This window comes from Anomalospiza imberbis, chromosome 29 (genome assembly GCF_031753505.1).
Source record: "Anomalospiza imberbis isolate Cuckoo-Finch-1a 21T00152 chromosome 29, ASM3175350v1, whole genome shotgun sequence".
In the NCBI taxonomy this organism is placed as follows: Eukaryota; Metazoa; Chordata; class Aves; order Passeriformes; family Viduidae; genus Anomalospiza; species Anomalospiza imberbis.
In genome coordinates, this window is record NC_089709.1 from 3,072,855 (window position 1) to 3,099,207 (window position 26,353).

General features: G+C 47.4%; 1 protein-coding gene and 2 long non-coding RNA genes across 4 annotated transcripts in view; all 3 read left to right on the forward strand.

Moving 5' to 3' along the window:
* Positions 1-26,353, forward strand: part of LOC137463574 (uncharacterized) — a 78,680-nt gene that overhangs the window by 46,953 nt on the left and 5,374 nt on the right. The gene's annotated exons all lie outside the window — the stretch shown is intronic.
* Positions 893-2,571, forward strand: LOC137463588 (uncharacterized). Its single transcript, XR_010993951.1, has 2 exons — positions 893-1,304; positions 1,718-2,571. It is a non-coding gene; the product is annotated as an uncharacterized lncRNA (long non-coding RNA).
* LOC137463565 (translocon-associated protein subunit beta) lies at positions 20,659-25,468 on the forward strand. 2 transcript variants are annotated; one of them, XM_068174834.1, is made up of 6 exons: positions 20,659-20,765; positions 22,614-22,768; positions 23,644-23,742; positions 24,124-24,232; positions 24,389-24,466; positions 25,145-25,468. In XM_068174834.1, the coding sequence occupies exons 2-6, from the start codon at positions 22,614-22,616 to the stop codon at positions 25,253-25,255; spliced, it is 552 nt and encodes a 183-aa protein (XP_068030935.1). In that variant the 5' UTR covers positions 20,659-20,765; the 3' UTR covers positions 25,256-25,468. The 2 variants fall into 2 exon arrangements, with proteins under 2 accessions (XP_068030935.1, XP_068030934.1); XM_068174833.1 differs by lacking the exon at positions 20,659-20,765 and adding an exon at positions 21,304-21,549.

Genomic DNA, 26,353 nt, shown 5'->3' on the forward strand with positions numbered 1-26,353 from the left:
GTCAGCTGCCCAGCTGCTTTTTGGCAGGGCTGGGGAGATGGGATGGGGTGGATACAAAATGGAAGTTGGTTCCTGGCACTGCCAACAGCCCCCACTACCCAGCATGGCCAGGGCTGGGGCTGGGGCAGCCAGCCTGACACAAACAAACCCCCATGGAGGAAGCAGAGGTGGGACTCCAGAACCTGTGCAGGGGCTGCTTTGCTTTGCAGGCAAGGAAGGGCTTGGGCTGCTCCATTGCCCCTGTTTGCTTTGGGATCACCGTTATTTTGGGGGGCAGTGCAAGGGGGGAAGAGAGGAAGTGTGGGCTTCCCTCACCCATGGGTGGGTTTTTCCCTGGCATGCAGGGGTTGGGCCTTCCTCAAGCTGCTGACAGAGATAAAAGTTTTTTTCTTGTTTCCCTTTGTCTCTAATCTCTTTTCAATAATTTGTTGTTTGTTTTTCTAGAGGAAGTGTTCTATGTAATGTCCAGTCTGGATCAGGAAGTGCTTGGGACCAGCTGCGGTGTGGATGGGCCGTGCCCTTGGAGAAGGCTGAGGACATCGTTTGGGACCAGCTTTTCTTCCAGTGGGGGATGGTGTGAAGTGGGTCCCCGTCTGCTTGGCATGGTGGGATGAGAGCTTTGGGGAGATGACAACAAGCACAAAGAGCCTCCTGCTCTGGGCAGCTGCTGAGGGCTGGATGTGCCGTGGCTGGCTGCAGGCTGGGCACATGTCCTGCCCTCCTGCTCTGCTCCCAAAGGCAGCAGGGATGGGCAGCTCTGGGCACAGCTCTGGGCACAGCTAGCATGGCCTGGGCACCACGGGCGGCTGGGACAAGGGGACAGGAGCCTTCAGCTGACGGGCGCTTTCTGGTTTCTCTCCTTGCAGCCGGGCTCTGCGGGTGCTGAGGCTGCTCTGGGCTCTCCCCTGGGCACAGCTGGGCTGGCTCTGCCCTCACATTGCTCTGACAGATTTGCATCAGACGAGCCTGTTCTGAGCACAGCGCCTCTGCTTTCTGCTTTGGCAGATGAGTGAGACTCTCCTGCAGGCCAGGAGATTGCAGCTGGGGACACATCCAATTGGCAAGGACCCAAACTCTCCACAGTCCCAGCTGAACGCCTGAATCTCCACAGGAATGCCTGGATCTCCACTGTCCCATTCTTCATTTCTTTTTGGCTGGAATTGTGCAGTTGCACTTTCTTCCTCCTCTAGAAGTGCCACAAGTGGGCCAAACTTGTCAATTGAGCTGTGTTCCTGAGGCAGTACAGTCTGGAGCTGATGGATGGAGAATTGCCCTTCTGCACTTCCAAACCAGAGCAAAAAGCTGTAAGTGTTTCTTCCATCTCTAAGAAACCCCTGACAATTTCAAAGGGAATGTGCAGCTCATTCCCAGAGTGAGAAGGAAGGTCATCTTCTAAAGGATTTGGGGTATGACAGAGTTTAGATTCCCAGTCCTGCCTGGAGCCAGAAGGGCACCCATCAATTTCCTATTGCTTCGACCACAATTTAAAATAACAATGTTGGAAACAAACTCCAAAAACTTTAAAAAAGGCTGCTAAGGTCAGTAAGATGGATCCATGCCATCTGCACATTTACAATGTAAATAACTGAGTTCCCTTTTTAAAAAGATCATTTACCTCTTAATACAAAGTTACAGAGGTTTTTCACTAACACATGGGTTTTATTTTTATATTTTACAATTTATCTAGTTAGTTTTTATTTTATTTTTTTTTTAATAGAAAACATGTCCTATAAAAAAAAAGTCCTTTGCTCTTGGTTCTCGTGTGGAGCAGCTCCCTTCCTGCTGGCCGAGCCTGGCAGCTCCTGGCCCTGCAGGGCTGAGGCTTTTCCCCGTTGTTGGGCACAGACTGATGGAGCAGCACTGCTGAACATGGGGGCACACAGAGGGACCAGGAGCAGCTGCCTTTGTCTACCTGAGGTCCCAAAGCTCAAACTCTGAGCAGACAGGGCTGGAAGAGACTCGCAGGCTCCCTGCTGGCTGTGCTGCTCCATTTGTGCCCAGCCCAGCTTTGCTTGGGGCAGAGGCAGAACAAGGGGCAGCTCCCTCCCAGCCCCAGCCCAGGGACCCCTCCGGCCCCGGGGCTTGGGGCACTGTCAGCACCCACTGCTGCAGCCACCGCTCCTGCTGGCCCTGACAGCAACACCCAAACTGGGGCTGATCCCGAGGGAGCAGCAGCAGGGTCTGGATCTGATCCCTGACTCTGGGCCAGGGCTGGACAAATGACACCCCAGCAGCAGCAGCACATGGAGCTGACTTTCAGCACAGCCCCTGCCACTCTTGCCTCCCGTGTGCAGCGGTGTCACAGCAGCCTGAGGCACCTGGGAGCCCCCAGGGCCAGCAGGGACTTGAGATGGCAGCCCTGGGCTCCTGGAGCTTGTGCAAGGAACAGAGCTGGGGACTCCCTGTCCATGGGGAGCTTCCAGATGGAGAAGGCTGCTGTGCCCAGGCAGCTCCAAGGGCAGAGAAAGGAGGGTCTCGACCCCTGGATCTGTGCCAGTCCCACAGTCCTGGGCAGCAGCCACCGAGCCCTGGGGGAGCAGAGGGCACAGCAAGAGGGACAAAAGCAGGCAAGGTCAGAGACTGGAGAGAGCCAGACCCGGCAGCAGGAACAGCTGCTCCATTGCACTCTTGGAGAAAGCTCTTGGCTGACTCAAAATGCTGAAAGGTGTGAAGGGCAGAGAGGGGGTGACACCAAACACTGCTCCTGTTTCCACAGCCTCCCCTCTCTGTGTCCCAGAAGGAATTGGATGGACTGTGTTGTTCTCTCCAAGTCGTCTCATCCAGGATGAGCAGCTGAGCACGAGGAGCTGAAGGAGCTGAAGCCTTCGGCCACAGGAGCTGACCCAGATGGTATTTTTTGAGCAAAGTAATCCTACTAAAATAGACCTAGCTGAATGCAGCAGATATAATACTGTAATCACAGAATCCTTTCTGTTGGAAAAGACCTCTGAGCTCATCCAGTCCAGCCGGTCACCCAGCAGTGTTGAGCCCAGCACTAAACCACGTCCCTGAAGTGCCAAGGCCTGGACAACAGCCCTGAGTGAGGCCTGAAGAGCAGGCCCTGAGCCAAAGGTGGCCTCTGGATGAACCTTCCAACCAAAGGCTATCCATGTATCCACTCATTACCAAAATATGCATGATCATTAGCATTATGATAGATGTATCCACTCATTAGTGAAACCTTTCTGTATTTAGAAGCCGGACAAGGCCATGAAATCTGACATCTGGCCTTGTCTGGGGCTGAATGGTCAAAGTCACCTCCCTTGGTTCCTCTTGGGCCCTGGCCAGGCTTTGGGAGGAACCCAGGAGGAGGATGAAACCAGATGTTCCCGCACCAGCAGCGCTGTCAGTTTGTTCATTCAGCACTGTCAGAGCTGGGCCCTCTCCCAGCGAGGCTGGAGCCCCACCTGTGGCTGGAGGCACCTGCAGGAATTCCCAGTGTCCAGGAGTGGCTCTGCAGCCCTTGGCTGTGACAGCTTCCCCAGCTGCTGTGTGGATCTGGGGCATGGTAAAGCCTGAGGGTAACTGCTGCTGGATCTTTCTTAATCACTGCTGCAATCTTTGGTGCTGATGGCTGGGTGCATTGCCGAGCTGCTCCTTTTGTGATTCTTTGCTGCTTTGAGCTACAGTCAATGACACTGAGTCCTTCAGTTGGTGTCTGTGTCTTTGGTGCTGACCCTGCCCACTGGGGAAACAAAACTGGCACAGTCTGGCCAGATCACAACAAAATGTCACTTTTTAAATGTAAATGTGAGGAAGCAGTCCCATCAGAAGTTCCCACATGGGAAGCCCTTCCCTGAAGTTCGCTGGCTCTGGAGAGGGCTGAAGTCAGAGCACTGTGTAAGCAGTGGGGCAGTCAACTAAAAGAAGCTGAATCCCTGGATGTCTTAAAATGCATCCAAAAATTGCATATGGAAAAGGAAAAGAACTTCTGGGTTTGGGCAGACAAAGATGAATTTTGTTAACAACACATTGGAAACAGCACCTACAGAAGGAACAATTATTCTTGGAATGCTCCCACACGGAGCGAAGAAGGTTTTAATCTTGAGCTCAGATGTATTTGTGCTAGTGAAATAATATTAATATAATAAATAACTATATACAAATTTATAATATAAGACCATATATATATATATATATATATATATATATGTCTATATAGATCAATCTATATAATATATATATAATATATATAATATAATATAATATAATATAATATAAATAATTTATATATCAATATCTAGATCTACATATTAAATAATAATAATGTGAAATAGTGCTGACAATACTAATTTGGTAGCTTTGGCTGCCCAGGGATGTAACACTAAATACCCTACAGAACAGGACTGGCCAGGACCCAAATGTCAGTGGTAAACTTTGTGAGATTGTATACAATGAAAAAAGGAGGAAGGGATGAAATTGGCTATTTTTACAGCGTTTGCTGATACTGTGATGCCGAGTGTTTTGTCTGTTACTGTGAAAAATACAGTGATTAAGACTTCTGGGTTTTGCATGTCCCAGAAAATCCAAAAGCTGCAGGATTCGTTGAATGGGTGAAGGGATTGTTGAAAGAGCAGTTGAAAAAATGAGGAGATGGGAATCTGTCCCCATGGAGAACCCATCTCCCAGATGTGCTCCATGCCCTTAACAATGGCCCCCTGAGAAAATGGAAACCCCCTGGCTGTGCACGGCTGCACCCAATTTGCAAATACAACCATGGACAGTGAGACTTGGACTTCCTGGGAAATTATTCTGAGTGTGATGGCCCCTGGCTGGGCCACCCCAGAGGCTGCAGGGCTGGACCTTTATGCATTAGAATTAGTTAGGATAAGTCCAAAGCAAATGAGAGCTATCAATACTGAAACAGGAATTCAGATTCCTCCAGGACACTTTGGTTTGGTAACTGCTTGCTTGGAGCTTGGCCTCACAAAGTGTTCATGTCATGGTAGGAGAAATTACATTAATTCTGTTAAACAATAGTGAACAAGATGGGATTATTCAGTGACAGGGTTGCACAATTATTGATACTGCAATTTTAAGAATGATTGTGAAAAAAGGAGTTCCACCTCCAATCACCACTGTTTGTGGAGATAAAGGATTTGGGTCCAGCTGTCCTGATAAAGGAGCCAGAGTGTGGGTCCAGAGGCCAAAAGGCCCTCCCAAGGCAGCTGAAGCAGCAGCTCCTGGGAAAGACAACACTGTTTGAATCCTGAAACCTGGGCAGGAACAATGGGAATATGTCCCTGCAGTCAAGTATTCTGTGTGAGAACAAGTAGATATTGGATATTGTTTTACAGATCCTGCCAGACCAAATCTCCCTGTTTGCCCCAACGGCCCCTTTGGAAAATGCTCTGATCCACGGGACTCCATGTGAATTACAATTTCCATCAGTGCCGTACTGTATACTCTGTTTGATACATCCCAATACTAGACATGCTAGCTGGGTTATAAGTAAATGTTTTAATTGTGGGAAAACTTAGTATTGTAGTTCACAATATCTATGCTCTTGTTGCAGGAAGTATTGAGTACTAAATATATTCCTTATCCAGATAGAACTCAAAACAACTGAAGTAAAAACTGTTTTGTGGATGGAAATTATTAGTGCCTGTTAAATGAGAGATACCTGAGGAACAGTAGGAAACCACAGTTAAGAAGTGACAAAAATTATCTGCCTAGAAATTAGTAAAAAAAAGTGACAAAGGAAAAAGAGGGCAAGCCTGGGTTGACCACTGTACTCGCCACTGTGAAGATCATATACACCTGCCATGGGTTGCAACCCCATAGGCAAGGAAGGTGGGGGTATAAGCCATACCAGATCTCAGTTATTCCTTTTTTTGTCACTCATTTGTTGTCTTTTCCCTTTTGAGATACTGGCAAGATCATGTCACAAATGCTACCGAAAGCTTTACATGGAAAGAAACCAAAGTTCCTTTTTTATTACACACACCCATGTCAACAGTCACTGTTATAACCCATCCAAATTAAGTACCTGCAGTCAAAATGGAAAAAAAATAATGGATTACAAGAAACTTAGTAAAAAGTGGTAATAGACAGAGAATTGGATGTCCAAAAGGAGAAAGATGGATTTGTTTTACATTTATCTTAGAGATATAGTCCAAGATTAGGTAAAAAAGCAATTAGTAAGCAAAAAGCTAAAACCAGCACAGCAGTCTAATTCTATATTGGCACCAAATTATATGCTGAATTGTATTATAAGACTCCAAGCAGTTATAGAGATGATAATTGTCATGGTTTGAAATGGAAGGGAATTTTCTCAGGAAGTTGGTAGTCAAACCAATCAGTGGTCGGGTTTGGATATTGGCATTTGGACTGACCATTGAAGGCATGGACATGCCTCTGAGAACACAGAGGGTTAAAAGCAAGAACTCCCAGGGGAACTGTCTCTTTGGTTCCAGTCGTTGGAGAGTGCAGACCTGCCCTGCCCAGCCACAGTCTGGGTGGAGGAGGGGAAGCCATGCGGCCTGAGGGAGGTAGGACAGGGGGGAGAAGGACTGGAACCGAGCCAGCTCCTGTGGACGGAAGGGTGGAGAGAAACAGAGATGTCTTTGTTCCCCCTCAAACAGAGGGAAGAGACAGAGCCTGACAGTACCTGGAAACTTGCCAGCAGAGGAGAAGGAGAAGGCGGGGGGGAGGTGCCCAGCCTTGGGAGTTAAAAGTTCTGGGCAGAGATTTCAACTGTCTGGGGAGTCTGAACTTTTAACCCTATCCTGGGAAATGAAGGCTTTGTAAAATATTACTCCTCCTCGATTTGAAGTAGAAGAGAGACAATCCAGGACCTGAGATGTTAGAAGAATGAATTTTTAGGTGGGGAGGAGATGATGGAGTAGCTTTTGGCTGGACTTTTCTTGTTAGCCATAGACTGAACCAAATTCTCCTGCAATAGAGACTGTATTTTTAGGGGGATGAGATGGTGAACCAAGAGACCTGCTTCAGCAACTACCAACACAGGAATGGAGAGAACAGAGAAAGGCTGAGGAGGGTGTGGTGATGCCCTCTGTCTTCAGGAAGAAGATGATCTCTGTTCTTAGACCCTCGGCCCCAGGGGGAAAATGAGGGGGGGGACTGTAGTCCCAAGAGGAGATGCTGAACTGTTTTTTCTTTTGGTCCTTGGCAAAGCATCCTTAAAGGAGCCCTATGAGCAGTCTGTCCATGCACGGTGGTGAGAGCACTGTGACATGGAAAAGAAAGTGTCACACTGGCAGATTTTCTCCGGGCAGTCTGCCATGCGTGATATGGAAACGCAGATGGGTGGCAACTGTGTTTCTTGGTGGGGGGTCTGAGGCACAGGAGAGACTCCTGTCTCCCTTGATAGACTGAGTATTGATTATCTGAAGGGTGGCAACTTGATCAGGAATCCTGGGTGGTGTCTCACTGTGGTTTGTTGGAAATTGGGTGGGGGGAGGAGGAGTGTTTTGGAGCGTCTTCATCCTGGATTTAGTGTGTGTGTCTTTTATAGTAGTAGTAGTAGTTTAATAAAGTTTTTTTCCTTTGTTATTAAGCTTGGGCCTGCTCTGCTGTGTTCCTGATCACATCTCACAGTATTTATTTTGGGAAGGTGTATTTTCATGGGGCGCTGGCACTGCGCCAGCATCAAACCTTGACAGTAACAAACAAAGCTGCTCAGGCATTGGAATTAATATCAAGTCAGCAAAGCCAAACAAAAACCGTAGTGTACCAGAATAGCTTGGCTTTAGACTACTTATTGGCTAAAGAAGAGGATGTTTGTGGAAAGTTTAATATGTCAGATTGTTGAAAATAGATGACAACAGGGATGTCATCCTGGAAAAACCAAAAGATATCAGAAAAATAACCCAGGTACCAGTCCAAAAATTGGAAAACAATGTGAAGAAAGTAGCTGGTGGGGTAATGTATTGGAGATAGGATGGTGGAAGAAATTAGGATTTTTCCTTTTATGTGTTATAACTGTTTTAATATTTCCTCATTGTTCAATCTCCTGTTTTATTCGATTACCAGCATAGTCCAAAAAAATACAAGTGGACAAGACATATTGCTCAAGCCAAATGATTTATAAAGAATAAGAAGGGAGATTGTGAAAAATGTGTATTATATGATTGGCTCTTCGCAAATATTAAAATGAATACTATATGTGTTATGTTGGAAAGTTATGCTGTATTAATTTTTTTAAGTAGTGTGGTAAATGTAGTTTTTAGGCTATAACATAATATTAAAATAGAAACTATGTGATGTAAGATACTTTTTGTAACTGGTTCAAGGAATGGAAAAGATAATCAAGAAATTCTTCACATTACCCTATTTGGTTAGAGATAACAGCAACAGACACCAAGATCTCAAGAGAAGAATTACTGCCTCCTTATCAAGACTATTCAGACTTCTTCCAGACTTCTAGGAGCCAAAGGAATTGATTTACAAGATGGGTGGGAGGGCAGAAATTAAGCAGAAGACATCCTTTGTTTGAAAAGGATGTTTGCATCATGTATGAGATATATGAATATGCAACAGGCTATTGCTTTTAAGGGTTAATCCTTTGTTAGCGAGGTGTGTTCCTATGGCAGAGTGCCAGACACCTGGATGTCTGTAATTCTTTGCTTTTTATTGTCCTAACTCTGATTGTCCAAATTCTTATTGCTCTAATTTTTACTACTATTTTTATAACTATTTTATTACTATTAAACTTTTAAAATTTTAAAAGAAGTGATTGGCATTTTTCACAGTTTGGTGCCATGACTCAAATAAAATACCTCACTGCCAAAACCTCAAAAGGTTCAAAGTGAGGGAGGTGCTCCCTGTCAAGTCTGGTAGCCTTGCTCTGTTTCTTCTGGCGTGAGCAGCAGACGCAGGTTTCAACTGGTGGACAAAAAGAGACAATAAAAAAAAGGGAAAAGTCTCCCTAAAACCACAGTAATGGGCCCCTTAAGACTAAATGTACACGAAAGACCCGGAAAGGAAAAAGGTGGGGTGGTGCGGGGTGTGGTGTGGTGGGGAATGGTGTTTGGGGATTGGTAGGGTGTTCTGGGGTATGCTGGGGTGGGGTGGCATAAGGTGAGGATGGCACTGTGGGGGTGGTATGAAGTTTAGGGGGGGTGGGGATTGGAAGAGGGGGATGGGGTGGTTTGGGCTCTTGGAGTGGGGCACTAGAGGGAAGGACAGCAGGAGGCACTTTAGGGGAGGCTTGTACTGCTTGTAACAGTTTTATGGCCTGGAAGTGTCTTCTGGTTAGGAATAAATTCGGGGTTTGACCGTTGGGTTGTATGTTTAACCGTTTGACCATTGTTCTGTTTATTCTACAGTTTAAAATCATTCGTCTGCTTGTTCCACAGTTCGCTTGAATGTGTTTACTAATTTCACCCCTGTTCATGTTTCTCCTGGTGTGTTTGCCCTTGTGCCCAGTCCCCACTCCGGCTATATCCCTCTAGCTTCACTGTATGTATATGCCCTGGGGTTAGCCCCCCTTTTTTGTTGGAATCCCTTTGGACCTGACGAATTGGGCCCTCTGTATCCCCTTCATGGCGTCGGGTAGTTCAGCCGCTGCTCCCTGAGGTGACTTCCTGGTTCCCAGAAGGCTTAGCATGTGCTGCATGTTAATGGCCGGACTCCAGCAGAGGACTAGAGCTAGACCCAGACCGCGAACAAAAGCAAGGACTGCTCAACAATCAACATCTCCAGGACAGGGAGATGTCAGGGAATCGGAGCTGGCCTTCGGCACCCCTGGAGCTGGTCGCCATGACTTGAGAGAGGTCTGAACGGACTCACCCCCTTAGACCAACGAGCTATAAGTGAGTCTCTGGACGTATCCCCTGTGGGTGAAGACTCCGCTTCTGCCGTAATCCCCGTACCCCCGCCCCCTTAGGCTATCTTTTAATAAAGGCCTTATCAAGAAAGGAGCACAAGGTCTCCTGGCCATTTTATTTACATCATTCTGGGAGGTTGCAGGAAAATTGGGAAGGATGAGGTACAGGTGCTTAGGTGTGAAGAGCTGAGATGAAATGGCCGGGATTTTGGGAGGGTGAGGGCAACTCGTTGAGGGAGAGAGGGATGGAGGGAGAAAGGTGTGGCCACGTGGCAGATGCCGCGTCTCCTTTGATGAAAGCGGATAGCCCAAACGAGCACCAGACGCTCATGTAGGCAGATGGTGTGTAGCAAGTTGACTGGAGAAAACAAAGAGGCTCTCTGTGTAGGGTTCCAACCACTGTTAATTAACAGGAAGGCTGAAGGGTCCCAGGGACAGCAAGGAGCAGGGCTCGGTGTTTAACTGACCAGGGGTAGGCAACTTGAGGACCAATGGGCGGACGGATATGGGGAAGTACAAAGGCGGGCTAAAGGAACAGTAACCAATGGCTAGACAAAGGGGGAGTAGCATATAACAAGGACCAATGGGAAAGTATGAAACAATGAACATTCTGGAACTGGGGAAGGGACTATAACTGCTGTCACAACAGTTATTTACATCAAGAACAAAGAACCATGGGAAAAAAACCCTAATTGTCACTCTAACCTAAACTGTTGTATCCTCCCAAGGCATTCCTGCCCCTCCTTCCCCCATATGAGATACTACACAAAGGGGTCCAGATTCAGTCCTTCCCAAAACGTGGGGCCTGAAATGTGGTGTTTGCTGGCACTGCCAGCTCCCAGATTGGGCAATTTCTTGGTGCAAAGACCTTCCCGGTGCTGTGCCCTGGGCCAGGAGGGATTGGGGCACGGGAGCTGACCCTAAATGTCTTCTCTCAAGTCACTTTAGGACATGGAACACGGAGAAGCCAGAGCCGACTCTCAGCTTTGCATAGTTCCCTGGAAGAATCCTGTGTGTGAAGCAGCCTGGGAGAAGAGTTTACTTGCCAGGAGCAAGCAATTCAGAGCCCTTTTCTTCCCTGTGGGGTGAGGTTCTGGCCCTTGCCCTTTCCAAGGGTCCTCAAGCTGCCTGCCAAGAGGCCTTTTTCACTGGGATGAGAAGAGTTCTGCTGCAAGGCTGTTCTCAAGCTGCTTCTGCTGCAGATGTGCCCGAGGAATGCTCATTTCTTGCAGTCTCAAGTCCTGTGTGTGTGCAGGTGAAACTACAGAAGGAGGGAGCAGCTCTGCTGGGGGTGGAGTTGTCTTTTTCTGGGTGTTTTTCTTTCTTTTTAATGAACTTTCCCTGTCAGCTCTGGGCAGAACTCTGTAACTGTATGTGATACTTGCCTGTGGCACTGCAGAGGTGGCCAGGGAGACCTTCTCCAAGCTGTCTACAGTGGAATCCACATCAGCCCTATTGCTGGCCATGGGTCTATGTACAAAAACACGAACAGGATGGAATGGCTGTGGAACATGTCTCAAGCTGTTTATTTTCTAGCATCAGTCTCTTTACATGGTTATGACAATGGGAAGATGCCAGCAGCTCATGTCCTCAGCAGCAGACAAAGAACTCAGTGTTATAACTTTAAAAGATTTTTGACCAATCACAAAAAGGAAAAGCATGTTGACAGTAGTTCTATCCAACCACTATAAGCACATGTACCTTTGGTTAAAACAATGCTCACTTATTTCAAGTACAATACTTGCTTGTAAGCCTTAAGATGGAATGCACAGAGCTCCATTATTAAGCCTAGAACGTCCTGATATCTTGTTAGATATACTTTCCTGTAGCTTAGGAATTTATTCTAGCCAAGCATTAATACATAGATCATTGTTCTATTTGTCCTTACTTTCTACATCTCTTATAACCTTTCTGCTGACAAATCTTATGGCTACCACTTAGCTCTAATTGCATTCCTGCTGTTTCTGAGACCTGCCTTTTGCAGCTTTCCCAAAGCCCTTTTATTTTAAGGATGCCCAAAATTCCCCCTCTTGGTTCAACTAAAAAGAAACCATTGAAACCATGTTGTTTATTAACTACCTTGCATTTCATAGCTTATACTATAGTATATCTGCTTATTACTTGCTTTAAGCATCTTTTTTTGCTCACACTAAGCATTGCTATATAACAACACAGCAATTTTAATGCTGTAAAAGTCCCGTCAGTTGAAAAGGCATAGGTCATATCTGTTAGCAATAACAATTCTTTGTTCACAGTCTCACCTCTTCCAAGGTCTTAATTCAAAAGTTTCCTTCCATGTCTATGCCTTCATCCACTATCTCTGTAAGATTTTGAGAACTCTCTGCTAATCCATATTCTACCTCTCTCTCTTGTATGATAAAAGCTTCTTTGATAGTTTTGTACATCATTTGTCACACACACCCAAGTATGAAAGGTACTACTATGAGTATCACCACTAAAACACCCAACACATATAGACCTATTTTACAAAGATCCCTTAGCTAAGGTGCAAAGCTCCATTCTTTGAACAAATCATCTAACCATGACGCACTGTCTTCTTTAATTTGAGCTGTCAAATCTTTCAGCTTTTGTATACTTTTGTGGATGGATTCAGAATGATCAGACAGGTTCATACAACACAATCCTTCAAATTCTGTAGCTTTGAGAGCTCTAATCCCTTTTCCCCTAAGAAATTTAGTAATGCTATGGTACTTGCTCTTAGATCTTCCCTCTCTTGGACCAGCTACCAATAGGTCATCCACATATTGCAATAATTTAGTCCCTTCTCTTGGCACGAATTGACTTAATACTTGTTTGAGATCCTGACCAAACAGATTTGGCGAATCTACAAACCCCTGAGGCAAAGATGTCCATCTGAATTGCTGCTTTCTGTTTGTCTCTGTGTCCTCCCATTGGAAAGCAAAATAGTCCCGGCCATCTTTAGCTAAGGGTATCAGGTATCCTGAAGATACCAGGTATCTTCAGGAGAGATATTATTCAACAAGGTGTAAGGACTTGAAGTTGTAGGAAATAGCATTTTAGTCCTATTCACAGCTCTCAGGTCTTGTACTAACCTATAATTACCATCAGTCTTTCATTCTGCCAGGATAGGGGTGTTATGCCTGGACATGCAAGGTTCCAAAGTCCCCTTTCTTATTAATTCTTCTGTCACAGGTTTCAATCCTCACCTTCCTTCCATAGGAATGGGATATTGCTTGATCCTAATAGGACCTTCTGGTCTCTCAATTTCAATATGGATCGCTTCCATTTCTATCCTTCCAGCTTCCCCTTTGGTATACCAGACCTTAGGATCTATTTTATCCTCATCCTCTGTGGTCAGTCTATATAGACTTACCCTAAGCTGGGATTCCTGCATGATCAGACTTACTTCCAGAGCTACCATTAAGTCTCTTCCTAGCAAATTATAATCTGCTTCTTCAACCAGTAGTATATTCCCTAGCAAAACCTAGTTTATTATTCTATTTCTACATTTTTAATAACAGGTACTTTGAAGGGTTCCCCCTTTGCTCCAATTACCATCATAGTATCCTTGCTTTTTGTGCACCCCGGTGGCAACTGCTGAACAGTACTCTGTTCAGCTCCTGAATCTACTAAGATTACCAGTTCTTGTTTTTGGGGTCCTATTTTTAGCTTTATCAAGGGATCTCTGGATGTTCTGGACCCTAAATTAAAGAGCCCATGACACCTCTAATCTTCCTGAAATATTTTTTCATCTTTCATCCTCTTTTTGCACTATCTCTTAAAATGCCCTTTCTTTTTGCAATAAAAGCACTCCGGGATATTTTTCTGACTGAGTACTTCCTTTGAGAGGGGTTCTGTCCCTTATGACGTTGATGGTTCTGTGTTGATTTTACAGGGTCTTGGGCCTGTTCGCGTTTTTGGGCTTCCCTAACCACTGCTACCACCAACACCTTTTGCTTGTGCTTTCTGCTTTTCTTCATCCCTCCTCATATGAACCCTCTGTGCCTCTCTAAAGTAAGTCCTGCGATCCTTTCTCCTGCCAATTTTCAATTTTCTCAAGTTTCCTCCCTATATTTTCCCATGACTTCACTACAAATTGTGTTTTTAACAGGATCCCCCCGACTGGGGAATCGGGATCCATCCCTGAATACATCTGGAGACTTCTTCTCAGCCTTTCTAACCGTTCAGTGGGTGTTTCATCCTTCCTCTGGCATTCCCCTAATACCTTGCTAATGTTCTGTCCCTTTGGTACCGCCTTCCGCACACCTCGTATTACTATATTCCTTAATTCTATCATTTTCTGTCTTCCTTCCTCTGTCTGGGCATCCCACGTCAGTCTTTGGTTGGGCCATCTCTCTTCACCTCGCCCTCCCTGGGGGTTTCTATGTTCCCAGTCTCATATTGCAGCTTGCCTTATCATTTCTTGTTCCTCTTTGTTCAACAATGACCTCAGTATAGCATTAATATCGTCATACGAGTATGTGCTAGTTCCTAGGAATTCATCCAGTCTATCTGCTACCCCTAACAGATTGTCCAGCAGCCTTCCCATTTCTTTCTTAAAGGCTCTTACGTCCCTGGTATTAATCGGTATGTTTAAATATCCGATGACTCCTAGCCTCACAGCGAACCGATCTGTGGGTTTTTCGACTGGTAATGAGCTCTCCATCACCTCTCCTTTTTCTTCCCTTCCGGGACTTACCAAGTCCTGGATCAAAAAGGTTTACCAGTTCCCAAACACCAGAGAACGTACCTTCCCTTTTTGATCCTCCCCGTGACCGACCCCCAAACTCCCCGAGTTTCAGGCTTTACATGTGAAAATAAGTTTTATCACGTTGCATCTGCTTCCCCCTTGACTGACCACTTCCCTCGTGGGAGAGTGGAAATGCAATCTTAGGGTCCACACTCACTCTGTGATAATATCATATCTCACACCTGCGCTCAATCACATCTCACTCAACCACATGGTACTCATGGTCCTTTTTCCCATGTGGGCTTTTCGTGCACGTAGAATTTTGTGAGTGAAAAAAAAACTGCGCTGTGGCTCCAGAGACACTTCCCCTGGGTGTGTCTGAGTTGCCTGAGAGCTCTGGGCCCGCTTTTATCCCCTCTTTGATTGTGGTTCTGGCTTTTAGTTCATGATCCGATTGGTTCCACAGGGTTTCCCAACCCTGTCAGGACACTGAAATCAGCGGGGCCCCACCTGAATGGAGAAGGGATTCCCTGGACCCATAAATCAGATCACGTCGGGGTCAACAAGATTGTCATAGGTAATAAAATGATAAAGCCGAATTAATAATTTAAAAAATAGGTTTTTATTTCCTGACTGAGATTTGGTCTCCAATAGCCACAATCAAAGAGGCAGCGCCAAGCCTGGGATCGGCACTGGGTGAACACTGATCTGAACTCTACTGCTTCGGATCCCCTCTGTTCATGAATGTTGTCTCTGTCCAGTTAGTTTTATACAGTTTTTTCTGCCTGGGGCAGAGGTTCTCCTCTTCTTTTTGTTGCTTCACATATTCATGGGGTCTCCTGTTCTCTGTGCTGGGCTGGACAAAGCTGTTTCTGGGAAGCGATGAATGCTGATTGTCGAGTTATGGGAATCTGGTATTGGGATCCATGCTCCTGACGACTCTGACTATCTTGATTGCAGATACTTCTCGAGTATTCATCGCTTAGGTGTCTCCTGGATTGTCCCAGGAAAGGGCCCATCTCTGCACCGAGCCACGCCTTTTTGTTTGTAAATTAAGTCTTTCTTTCTGCTGCCATCTTTGGTTTCGCAATCTTTCCCTGGCTGCGGCTTGTGGTCTTTTAAAACTTTAAGAATCTTTTTGTACAAGCACAACTTATTTCATGTATATTTTGCATAAGCACAAATTATTCCATAACATATATTATAATTACCCCAGGCAAAAAAGGAGTTACAGCAGTTTTTAGGGTTGGTGGGATACTACCGAGCATGGATTGAGGATTTTTCTGTTGTGGTCAGACCTTTATATGACTTTTTAACCCAAGACAGTCCTAATGTCATGATATGGACACCAGAAGGAGAGCAAAGATTTAAAAATTTAAAAGACAAATTGGTTAAGGCCCTAGTCTTAGCTCTTCCAGACTCAGAAAAGGAATCTGAACTATATGTGGATGTTAAACGGTCATGCTAAAGGAATTTTGGTGCAAGAGCATGGAGGAACAAGGTGGCCTGTTGCTTATTTTTCAGAATTGTTAGACCCGTTGGCCAGAGGCTGGCCTCATTGTCTGCAGAACTATGCAGCCATAGCCCTGATGGTGGCTGAGGCCTGAAAGCTGACAAGGGGAGGGTATCTGATTGGGAAAATTTCACATCAGATTAAAGCTTTTTTAATGGAAAGAGCCTCTAAGCGGATGACCAGCTCTCGGTTATTACAGTATGAATCTTGTTTAATGGAAGGGAAGGATTTAGAATTTAAGAGTGGGGAAGGGTTCAACCCAGCCTCATGTTTGAACAACCCTGAAGAGAGGGGCCAGGAAGAAACCTATGACTGTATTCAGGTGATTGATCTCCAGATGATCTCCAGACTAGGGAAGATTTGTGAGATACTACCTGGCCTGAGGGAGAAAATGTGTTTATTGGTGGGTCTGCAACGGTGATAGAAGGGAAAATATTTACAGGATACTCTATCATGAATGGAAGACAATTAAAGGAAGAGGGGAGGTTACCACCCACCTGGTCAGCTCAGACAGAGGAATTGTATGCCCTTGTGAGAGCCTGTGAATTATACATTATACGGGGACAAGACAGGGAATGTTTTTACTGATTCTAAGTATGCATACGGTGATACATGCATTTGGAAAATTATGGGAAGAAAGAGGTTTATTAACCTGCAGGGGAAAGACGTTAGCTCATGAGAGCCTAATCTCTCGCCTACTGGAGATGGTGAATTTACCAAAAAGGTTAGCAATAATACACATCAAAGGGCACCAGGCAGGGTGCTTGGAGGAGGTAATAGGAAACCGACTGGCTGATAAAGAAGCTCGGAAAGCTGCATTGTTGCCAAAAATTTCCAAGATCCTCTCTTTGCTCCCAGTAACTGCACCGCTGCCAGAGAAACTGTCTTTTCCACCAGAGGAATTTGAGATAATTAAAAAGAGTGGAGCAGAGGAAAGAGGAGATAATTGGTTAACAAGGGATGGTAAGCAGTGGATACCAAAAGCTCTGGCCTTACAATTGTTAAAACAACTCCATGAAGGGAGTCATTAGGGCTCCCGAGGACTGGCAGAAGCCTTCCTCAAAAGGTATGCTCCTGTGGGTCTTTCTATTCTGGCTAAACAAGCTATTGAGGGTTGTTTGATTTGTGCTCATACCAATAACAGAGTTACAAAGAAACTTGCCAGGGGAGGGAGGCCTTGGGTTGTACATCCCTTCCAGAGATGCCAGGTGGATTTTACTGAAATGCCCTGAGTGGCAAGATTTAAGTATCTTCTGGTAATATTGTGTCAGTTAACAGGGTGGCCAGAAGCATTTCCAGCTGTTTCAGCAACTACAGGATCAGTTATTAAAGTATTTTTGGAACAAATAATTCCAAGATATGGGATTGTGGAAGCAATGGACTCAGGGGAACTCATTTAACAGGAAAAATTCTTCAAGGAGTTATGACTGCCTTAGGGATACAATGGAATCTCCATACCCCCTGGCACCCCCAGAGTTCGGGCTGGGTTGAGAGGATGAATGGAGAAATAAAGAAACACCTCCTGAAGCTGGTGATGGAAACTAAGATGCCATGGATACGGCTCTTGCCACTGGCTTTGGCAAGAATAAGAGTCAGACTCAGGGGAGATATTCAGTTACCTCCTTTTGAATTGATGTTTGGAATTCCTTACCCTTGTAATTCTCAGCCTAGTGTGGCGGGGTAGAGATAAGTGATGTGTATTTAAAACAATATGTGGCCAGGATACCGTCTCTTGTGAAATCTTTTCGACAGGAAGCTCAGCTGGCACAGACCCTGCCTTTGGACTTTGCTGTTCACAACATCAATCCAGGAGACTGGGTCCTAGTTAAGGAGTGGAAAGAAGCACCCCTGGTGGCGAACTGGTGTGGACCTTTCCAAGTGTTACTGACCACAGAAACAGCCATCAAGACAGCTGAACACGGGGTGACCCATCACACTTGGATCAAGGTCTCTGAGGCCCCAGAGATTTGGACATCTCTGCGGGAGGAGAAGGATGGGAAGCTGCGTCTGACACTCCGCAGGGGTGGACTGGAGCAGTAGCCAGTGCGTTGACATTGGGGGAAGCCCTGTGTGCCTACCCACACTGCCTGCTGAAATAGTTTGTGTGGGCATCTCTGCTCTTGGACCTCCATTCACTGGGGGCCAATCCTCGCTGCCATTGTTTTCTTTATGTTAAGCTGTTTCTGTGCCTTCTCTCACCACAGGTGGTGTGGAAGACAACGTGAAAGTGAAATTTAGGTTAGGAGATTACATTACACCGTTAGAATGTTTCTCCTAACAATCTTACCCTTAGATTGTCAGTTAGGTTGGGGCCAAAAGTGAGAAAATAATTTTTTAACCTTGGAAGAAGTAGCAAAAACCTTTAACCTTAGCAATTGTTAGGTCTGCAGAGGGCCAGGGGGATCTGAAAGCTGGCATTGGGTGGCCAGCCCAGTCAAGCCTAGATCGTGGGTAAGTACCCTGAGAGAGGTCCATAATGGAATAGGATTTTGGGATGAAGAAGGAAATCCATGGCAGCTTCATTTTTCTGAAAGAGGCATTTATTGTCTAAATAGAACAGGAAACATATATGTGGGAAAAAGTGTGACTGGACTTTATCTTTGGCTTCAGATTGTTGGACCCCCAACTGCTCCCCTTATCTTTACTCCAGATATCAAGGCAGATGGATTCAGACACATGTTAAGCTCACTAATGATAGCTTGGTAAGGTGACCCTTCCATAAATACCAAAAGGATTTTGAAGGCTGTAAAGCAGTAGGGAAGGATAAGTTTTTTGACCCCTTATTTTTAAGCTGCCCCCAAGATAATTCCACAAGCAGGACACGTGTTGTCCGTATCAGTGGAAGTGGCAACATTGGAACAGAACTTGAACCCTTTTTAATAGGTTCTGGTCCAGATCTAAGAAAACAGATCTGGGATGTAACTGCAGGTGGTAACCTCACATAGGAGCTTGGAAATGCAAATACTGTGATTCTTATGACAGGGCAACTATTGATGGGGGACCACTAGGCCCAGGAAGCAAGCTGTATTTTGACCTACCCATTGATGATGAAAATTGGAAAGGTCCCATTGCTGACAGGACTTGGGCTTTAAAGGGCATTACTGGATTTGTGGCCTATATGCTTACCCCAGGTTACCCCCTTACTGGTCAGGGATATGTTACATGGGGCATATTAGACTATCATTCTTTCTGCTACCACAAGGTCAGGGAAATCAATTAGGAATCAAGGTATATGATGATCTAATTAGAGAAAAGTGGTCAACTGATCTGTCCCTGGTTGGAGGGAGCATCCAAAAGTGGGGTGAAGATGAATGGCCACGTGAACAAATTATACAACACTATGGACCAGCGACATGGAATCCTAATGAATTAATATCAGGTGCCAGAGAACCCATTTATAATTTAAATTGGATAATTAGGTTACAAGCTGTCTTTGAAGTAATAATGAACCAGACATGTGCATTGATTGACCTCCTTGTTGACAATCTACTCAGATGAGAAATGCAATATTACAACATCGGATGGTATTAGACTATTTATTAGCAGAAGAAGGGGGAGTATGTGGCAAATTAAATGACTCAAAATGCTGCTTGCAAATAGATGACAATGGAAAGGTGGTAAAACAAATAACAAAAGGAATAAGAAAGTTAGCTCATGTACCAGTCCAAACATGGAAAGGATGGGAATGGGACATGTTTTCATGGTTACCTGGTGGGCTATGAGTTAAACAAATGCTTTTTTTTCTCTTATGTGCTGTAACAACTCTAATCTTTTTACCATGCATGATCCCTTACTTAGTGCAACTTATTCAACATGTGATCAAAGGGATGCAGGTAATAATAGCCATGCCTACTGATCCAGAGATGGCTGCAAAAGGGCAGAAATTGATCTCTTTGCAAATAATTGCAAAACAAAAAAGACCAAGGAACAGAAAATTAAGTCAATGATAATTAAAGTTTGTAAAGACAATTATTAAAAATAAAAGAGGAGGGATTGAGAGGAATAGTGGATTTGTCTTTACAAACAAGTTGTGGGTCTGCTGGTAAATAAAACTAGAAGATAAAAGAAACAATGAGAATGATTCCACTGATTGATGAATGGAAAAAGATATTTGCTTTTACAAATAAACTTTAGGTTTGCTAGACATTGAAAGATGAAAGAAACAATGGGAACGAAAAACCCCTAAATTCCATAAGAATTAAAAATTAAAAGGGGGGGTTATACATTAAAGGGAAATCTCTGGTATCAGGTGTATCGGGAAGTCTGTACCTCTCAAGTACCTCAGCCAATGGAGAAAGAGAGAAGGGAAATGCGGACAGGAAATTAGGATAAAAAGGAGGCTGCGTCCTCCTAAAAATTTGAGAGACCCCAGGGGAATGCCCCATGGCCTCTCCCTTTATTCGAATAAAGTAAAAAGGACTCCTCTGTCTCCTTTTTGGACATAAACCTCTGGTGTTTGTGGATTCATTTTCCTAACAACTCCTTCCTCACTGCATTACACATCCACCACGGACCTGGGCCGGCTGCTTGTCGCGCCCAGACATACCTGCTGCTCTTCTCCGGAGCTTTCCTGACGGGAGCCCGGCCCAGCGCGGCGCCGCTCCCGCCGCCAGCGGGCGATGGGGCAGCGCAGGACGCGCGTCGTGCGCAGGCGCGGAGTCTCTGCGTGTGCGCGGGCCTAGACTCCAGTTCCCAGGGGGCATAGGGACTCCCTGAGGCGCGCTTCGTGCGCGCCATTTCCGCCGCGCTGGCGCTGACTCGTCTTTGCGGCGTTGGCGGCGGGAGAGGCGGTGAGGGGCGGGCGGCCCGGGGCGGCTCGAGGCCGTGTCCTCGGGCCTCGGCACGGGTCTGTAGGAGAGGCTCGGTCGTGGGCTCTGAGGGGCCAGGAAGGCGCGGCCGGTTTCTGGCGCTGGAGCCTCAGAGTCGGGGTCTTCCGCGGGCAGCTCGAGGCCGTGTCCTCGGGCCTCGGCACGGGTCTGTAGGAGAGGCTCGGTCGTGGGCTCTGAGGGGCCAGGAAGGAGCGGCCGGTTTCTGGCGCTGGAGCCTCAGAGTCGGGGTCTTCCGCGGGCAGCGGTGGCAGAAACCGGGCGGTTCCCTGTTGAGAGGTGTCCCTGAGCCCCTCCGGGCCCCTGGGTGGGTGGGCAGGAGCAGCCTGGGCTGCATGCGCTGCTGTGTGGCTGCAGCAGGGCAGGACTGGGGGCAAGGAAGGGGCTTCTGGCACCCCCGCTGGGACGGGCTGGGCAGGCGGGTCGGTGCCAAGCCCGGGAGGTTCAGCGGGGCCAAGGGCAGGTGCTGCACCTGCATTGCAGCATCCCGAAACACAAACAGGCTGGGGAAGAATGGATGGAGAGCAGCCCTGAGAAGGATCTGGGGGATGGGTTGACAAGAAGCTCAGCGTGCTTTGGCAACGTGTACTGGGGGTCCAGCAAGCCAACACTGTCCTGGGCTCATCCCCAACAGCGTGGGCAGCGTGTGAAGGGGAAATTCTGCCCCTCTGCTCTGCTGAGAGCCTTCCCTGCAGAGCTGCCTCCAGCTCTGGGGTCCCCAGCACAGGGAGGACAAGGAGCTGCTGGAGTGAGTCCAGGGGAGGCCACGGAGATGATCCAGGGGCTGCAGCCCCTCTGCTCTGGAGATGGGCTGGGAGAGCTGGGGGTGTTGAACCAGCAGAAGTAAAAGCTCCAGGGAGACCTCAGAGCCCCTTCCAGGGCCTAAAGAGGCTCCAAGAGAGATGGAAAGGGATTTTGGACAAGGGCCTGGAGTAACAAAACAAGGCTTGGCACTGCCAGGGGGCAGAGTTAGATGGGATTTTGGGAAGAAACTGGCTCCTGTGAGGGTGATGAGTCACTGGCACAGGTTGTCCAGAGAAACTGTGGCTGCCCCATCCCTGGAAGCGTCAAAGGCCAGGTTGGACGGGGCTTGGAGCGACTTGGTCTAGTGGAAGGTGTCCTTGCCCATGACAGGGGTGCAATTGGATGGTCTTTACAGTCCTGTCCAACTCCAGCCACCCTGTGACTGTGGAGGGTAGAGACCCGGATATTGAAGCAGTTTTTGCATTTAAAAGCCCCATCAAGTGGGGCTGGTCACATCTGTAGTGTTCCTGTTGTCTCCTTGTCCTCTCAACAGGGTGGCTTCAAAGGCACTGTGTTTGGGTAAGCCACTGGAGGGAGTTGGTGGTTCCTCAGTGGCTGGAAATAGGGAAGAATAAATGTTGGAAGTGAGGAGCTGTGCTTTCTGAGAAGAACTAATTCTGTTGTGAAAGACAGTGCTGGAAAGTTGCCAGGCTTTGCAAAGGCAATTAACCATTAGTTGCTAAAACTGATGAAACTGTTAATTACCAAAGCTTTTGCTCTGGAAGTTACTAGAAGAGGCTTAGTGATCTGAAAGCTTTGCCTGTTACTGAGATGTGCAGGGCCAGAGGATGGACTCGATTATCCTTATGGGTCCCTTTCAACTCAGGATGTTCCGTGATTCTGTAAAGGGCAGTGATACTGGCCAGGACTTTGAAAGGGGAGAAAACCATGAACTTTTCTTCCATGGCTGCAGATTTGGGACACTGCTGTGCCAATTCTTACATCCTCACAGGCAAGTGTTCAGAGATTTCAAACGATCAGTGACATTCCATTTCCTTGTGTTTCTAGATGAAGCTCCCACTTCTTGCCGTGTTTGCCCTGGTGTCTGTGGCTCACTGCGAGGACGGCGCCAGGCTCCTGGCCTCCAAATCCCTGTTAAACAGATACGCAGTGGAGGGCAAGGACTTGACTTTGCAGTACAACATCTACAATGTTGGCTCCAGGTAAGCCCTGTCCAGGCTTCAGTACTGACCACGAGCAGATGTTCTCTGTGTGGCTGCAGGGTACAAGGCAATTTCTCAGCTCTGTGACATGTGATATCCCTCTAACTCTGAGCTTTCCAGCAGTGCCTGAAAAGCCTGAAATTTGCCTATTCCTTCCTCTTCCATTGTCCCTGCTTTCACCTCGTGACTGCTCAAGCTGTCAGTCCAGCATGGTATAGTTCCTGTGGTGTCCTGTGACACTCTGCTCCCCACGCATGCAGCTCACAAAGCTCTTGGCTTTGTGAAAATTCCTTTTGCTATCAGGACTTAACTAAGGACCTGACAAAGATAAAACAGACTTCCACCATGCTGGTAAAAAGCTTCATTCCAGAATGAAAAGCTGATTGAACAAAATACAGGACACTATTAAAGTGCTTTGGCATTTTGTTTTTTTAGGTATTTTTTTTTAAAGCAGAATAATGCATACTGAGTGCAGTACTGCTAAGAGAAGAATATATGGTGCTGTAATGTTAGATTAATACAACATTAATGAGCTCCTGTAATTTTAGATGTGGGATTTGGTTATATTTTAGGCCAGCATGTATATCCATGGGATGGTATCTGAAGTTCAGCAAACGACCAAATTGTATTGTGGAAAAAAAGGTGGTTTTCCTGTCGTTGTGGTTGTTTCTCTCAGCTTTGCCTTCCTCCCTCTGCAGTCTCCCTGTAAGATACCTCAGCTCTCCTCCCCATCTTCTACTGGTGACATTTCCTCTCTCAAAAATCAGTTCTTCCGTTTGGTCGAGATGGAACTGTCAGTGCACTTTGCTGCAGAGCCTGTGAGTAAATGACAAAGCTTAAGATTTCTGTCTCATCCCTCTCTTTGTTGTGTTTAGTGCTGCCCTAGATGTGGAGCTGTCGGATGATTCCTTCCCCCCAGAAGATTTTGGCATCGTCTCTGGCATGCTCAGTGTCAAGTGGGACAGGATTGCTCCGTATCTTTTAATGTTTTGAAATTTCTCCCAACTCTCTTTCTTGCCCCTGAGCATCCTGCAGCTTTGTCCTATCTTCATCTGCTGTCCCTGAAATTCCTTCCAGAGCCTGGACAGGGTGCCAAATCCAAACCCCTGCTCTTCTGGATGGTGCAGTGTAAAAATAAAGTTCCTTGCAGACAGGACCAGGTCCCAGGGTAGTTCCTTTGCCTGTGGAAGAGCAGCTGCGTCAGCCTCGGGTGGGTCTGGCTGTCTGTGAGCACGAGCACTCAAATCTGTCAGCAGCACTGACTTTTGCACCTGGCTCCTGGTTGCTCTTTCCCATCTCCTCACTTTTCTTCCTGGGATGAAATACAGCAGTGTTCCTTAACGTCCAGCTCCCAGAGCGAGCAACGTGTCCCACACCGTGGTTCTACGGCCTCTCAAGGCTGGGTACTTCAACTTCACCTCTGCCACCATCACGTACCTGGCTCAGGAGGGTGCCCAGGTGGTGGTAAGTGGCTGATTGATGGGATCCCTGCAGACACACCTGACCGCACTCCCAGAGCTGCGTGGTCGGGGATGATGCGTGTCCGTGTGCTCTCACCCTGCCCAGTTCTGGAGCGAGGAGGAAAGGTGGCAAAGCCTGTCTTTTCCCTGCCTTTTCCAGGTCGGCTTCACTAGTGCTCCCGGACAGGGAGGAATCCTGGCTCAGCGTGACTTCGACAGGAGGTTCTCCCCTCACTTTGTAAGTACCTTTCAATTGACAAGGGAGAAGTGCACCACGGCAGCTGCAGCTCAGTGTGGTGGCTTCCTGCTTGCATGTGGTGTGTGTGGCTTGCCCTGCAGTCACCTGGAGAGCTCCAGTGGGAGCTGGAGTTAATTCCTGTCAGTTCTCCAGAGGACGATCACAGAAGCAGCTGAGTTTCCATCCCAGCTCCCTGTGTGAAGGAGCTGCACTGTGGCATTTGAGCCAGAAAATCTGAGGGTGGAATCTTAGAACCTAGGCTGGAAGGGACCCACAAGGATTGTGGAGTCCAACTCCTGGCCCTGCAGAGGACAACACCAGGAATCCCAACCATGCACCTGTCAGCCAGCTCAAACTCCTTGAGCTCTTGTCAAGCTCGGTGCTGTGACCACTATCCTGGGGAGCCTCTTCCAGTGCCTAGGAGACCATCCTCTGAGAGAAAGAGCCTTTTCTTGATATCCAGCCTTAATATCGGCTGTCCTGATACAGCTGTGGGTGCTCCCTCGGGTCCTGTCATGGTCACCGAGGGCAGAGGTCAGCGCCTGCCCCTCTGCTTCCCCGTGTGAGGAAGCTGCAGACAGTGTGAGGTCTCCCCTCACTCTCCTCCTCAGACCTCATTGCTCTAAGACTCCTCTGGCCTGGATTGTTTTGACTTTTCTCTTAACAATCTCTCCCTAGCTGGACTGGGCGGCATTTGGCGTGATGACCCTGCCCTCCATCGGGATCCCCCTGCTGCTCTGGTACTCGAGCAAGAGGAAGTACGACACCCCCAAGAGCAAAAAGAACTGAGCAGAGTCCAATGCCAGCAGCAGCCCAGAGCTCGGGAAAGGACAACCCCGAACCCCCAAGAAGAGTGGCTGGGTCGGGATGGCGCAGTCCCCTGCGAGGTGCTGCCTACGCCGTGCTTCAGCCCTCTGGGCAAAGGATTCGGTGGCTGCAGCAGCAGCTGTGAGGTGTCCTCTGTGTTCTAATGGAGAAACAAGCAAACAGAAAAAAGAACAACCAGAAGTCCCAAACTTCCTTGTGCAGCTCTCTTCTCTGCAGCCGCAGCAGTCTGAGGAGTGCAGCGTGTTAGTGCCCAGAGGGGCCTGTCTGTGGGGCTCTGCCCCTCTGCTGCCTCCAGCTCCCATCTGCCTGCTGCAGTTTTCTGCAGTGTCCCCTCCAGGTGTTGCAGGTCCCTGTGGGATAGAGATTGCTCTGGTGACACCAGAGACCTGATTTGATAGAGGATGTCACAGCTGCTGCTTTGCCCTGTTGATGCTGTTCTCTGGCCCACCAGACTGCCCAGGTCCATGGTGGGCTTGTAAAGCCATGAGGGTGGAGTGCAGGGAAGAGGATCAGGGTTAAATTCCTCAAGAATCAGGTGCACAGGTGGGGAGACTCCCTGCACTGGGGACGTTTTGCTTCACTATACCCACCCACAACCCCCTCCCCTAGACAGGCTTCAGCTTTCTGCTGACAGTAGATCAGGACATGTTCTCTGCCATCAGCTCTTTTCCCGTGCCATTCTCTGACCCTCTGACCCTTTGGGTGATACTGAACCGCTTGGGACACAAATAGGCTGCTGGTGGCTGAAGAGGGCTAAGGGCCTTGCTAAGAGGGGACACTGGAGCCCGGGGCACGGGCTCAGTTTGTTCCAGCAGCAGCGGGATCCAGCATTCCCAGTCTGCAGGAGGGGGCTTTTGCTGGGGCATAGAGCCAAGAGTGGGGAGCTGAGCCCCAGCAGCCTCACCAAGCCTTGATGTGTCTTGAGTCACTACGAGGTCTTGGAGAGTTGGGGGACTTCTCCTTATGTTTTTGGGGAACCCTTTTGGAATTGTTCTGCCAGCCCCAGCAGTGCAGTGTCACCGTGTCCCCCTACAGCAGTGCCCATACCAGCACCTGTAG

Coding starts and splice junctions, on each gene's coding strand:
- LOC137463565 (XM_068174833.1), top strand. CDS start 21,319: ATGGAGAGCAGCCCTGAGAAGGATCTGGGGGATGGGTTGACAAGAAGC. Junction 21,550..22,613: donor GAGGACAAGGAGCTGCTGGA/GTGAGTCCAGGG, acceptor TTGTGTTTCTAG/ATGAAGCTCCCACTTCTTGC. Junction 24,233..24,388: donor AGGAGGGTGCCCAGGTGGTG/GTAAGTGGCTGA, acceptor TGCCTTTTCCAG/GTCGGCTTCACTAGTGCTCC.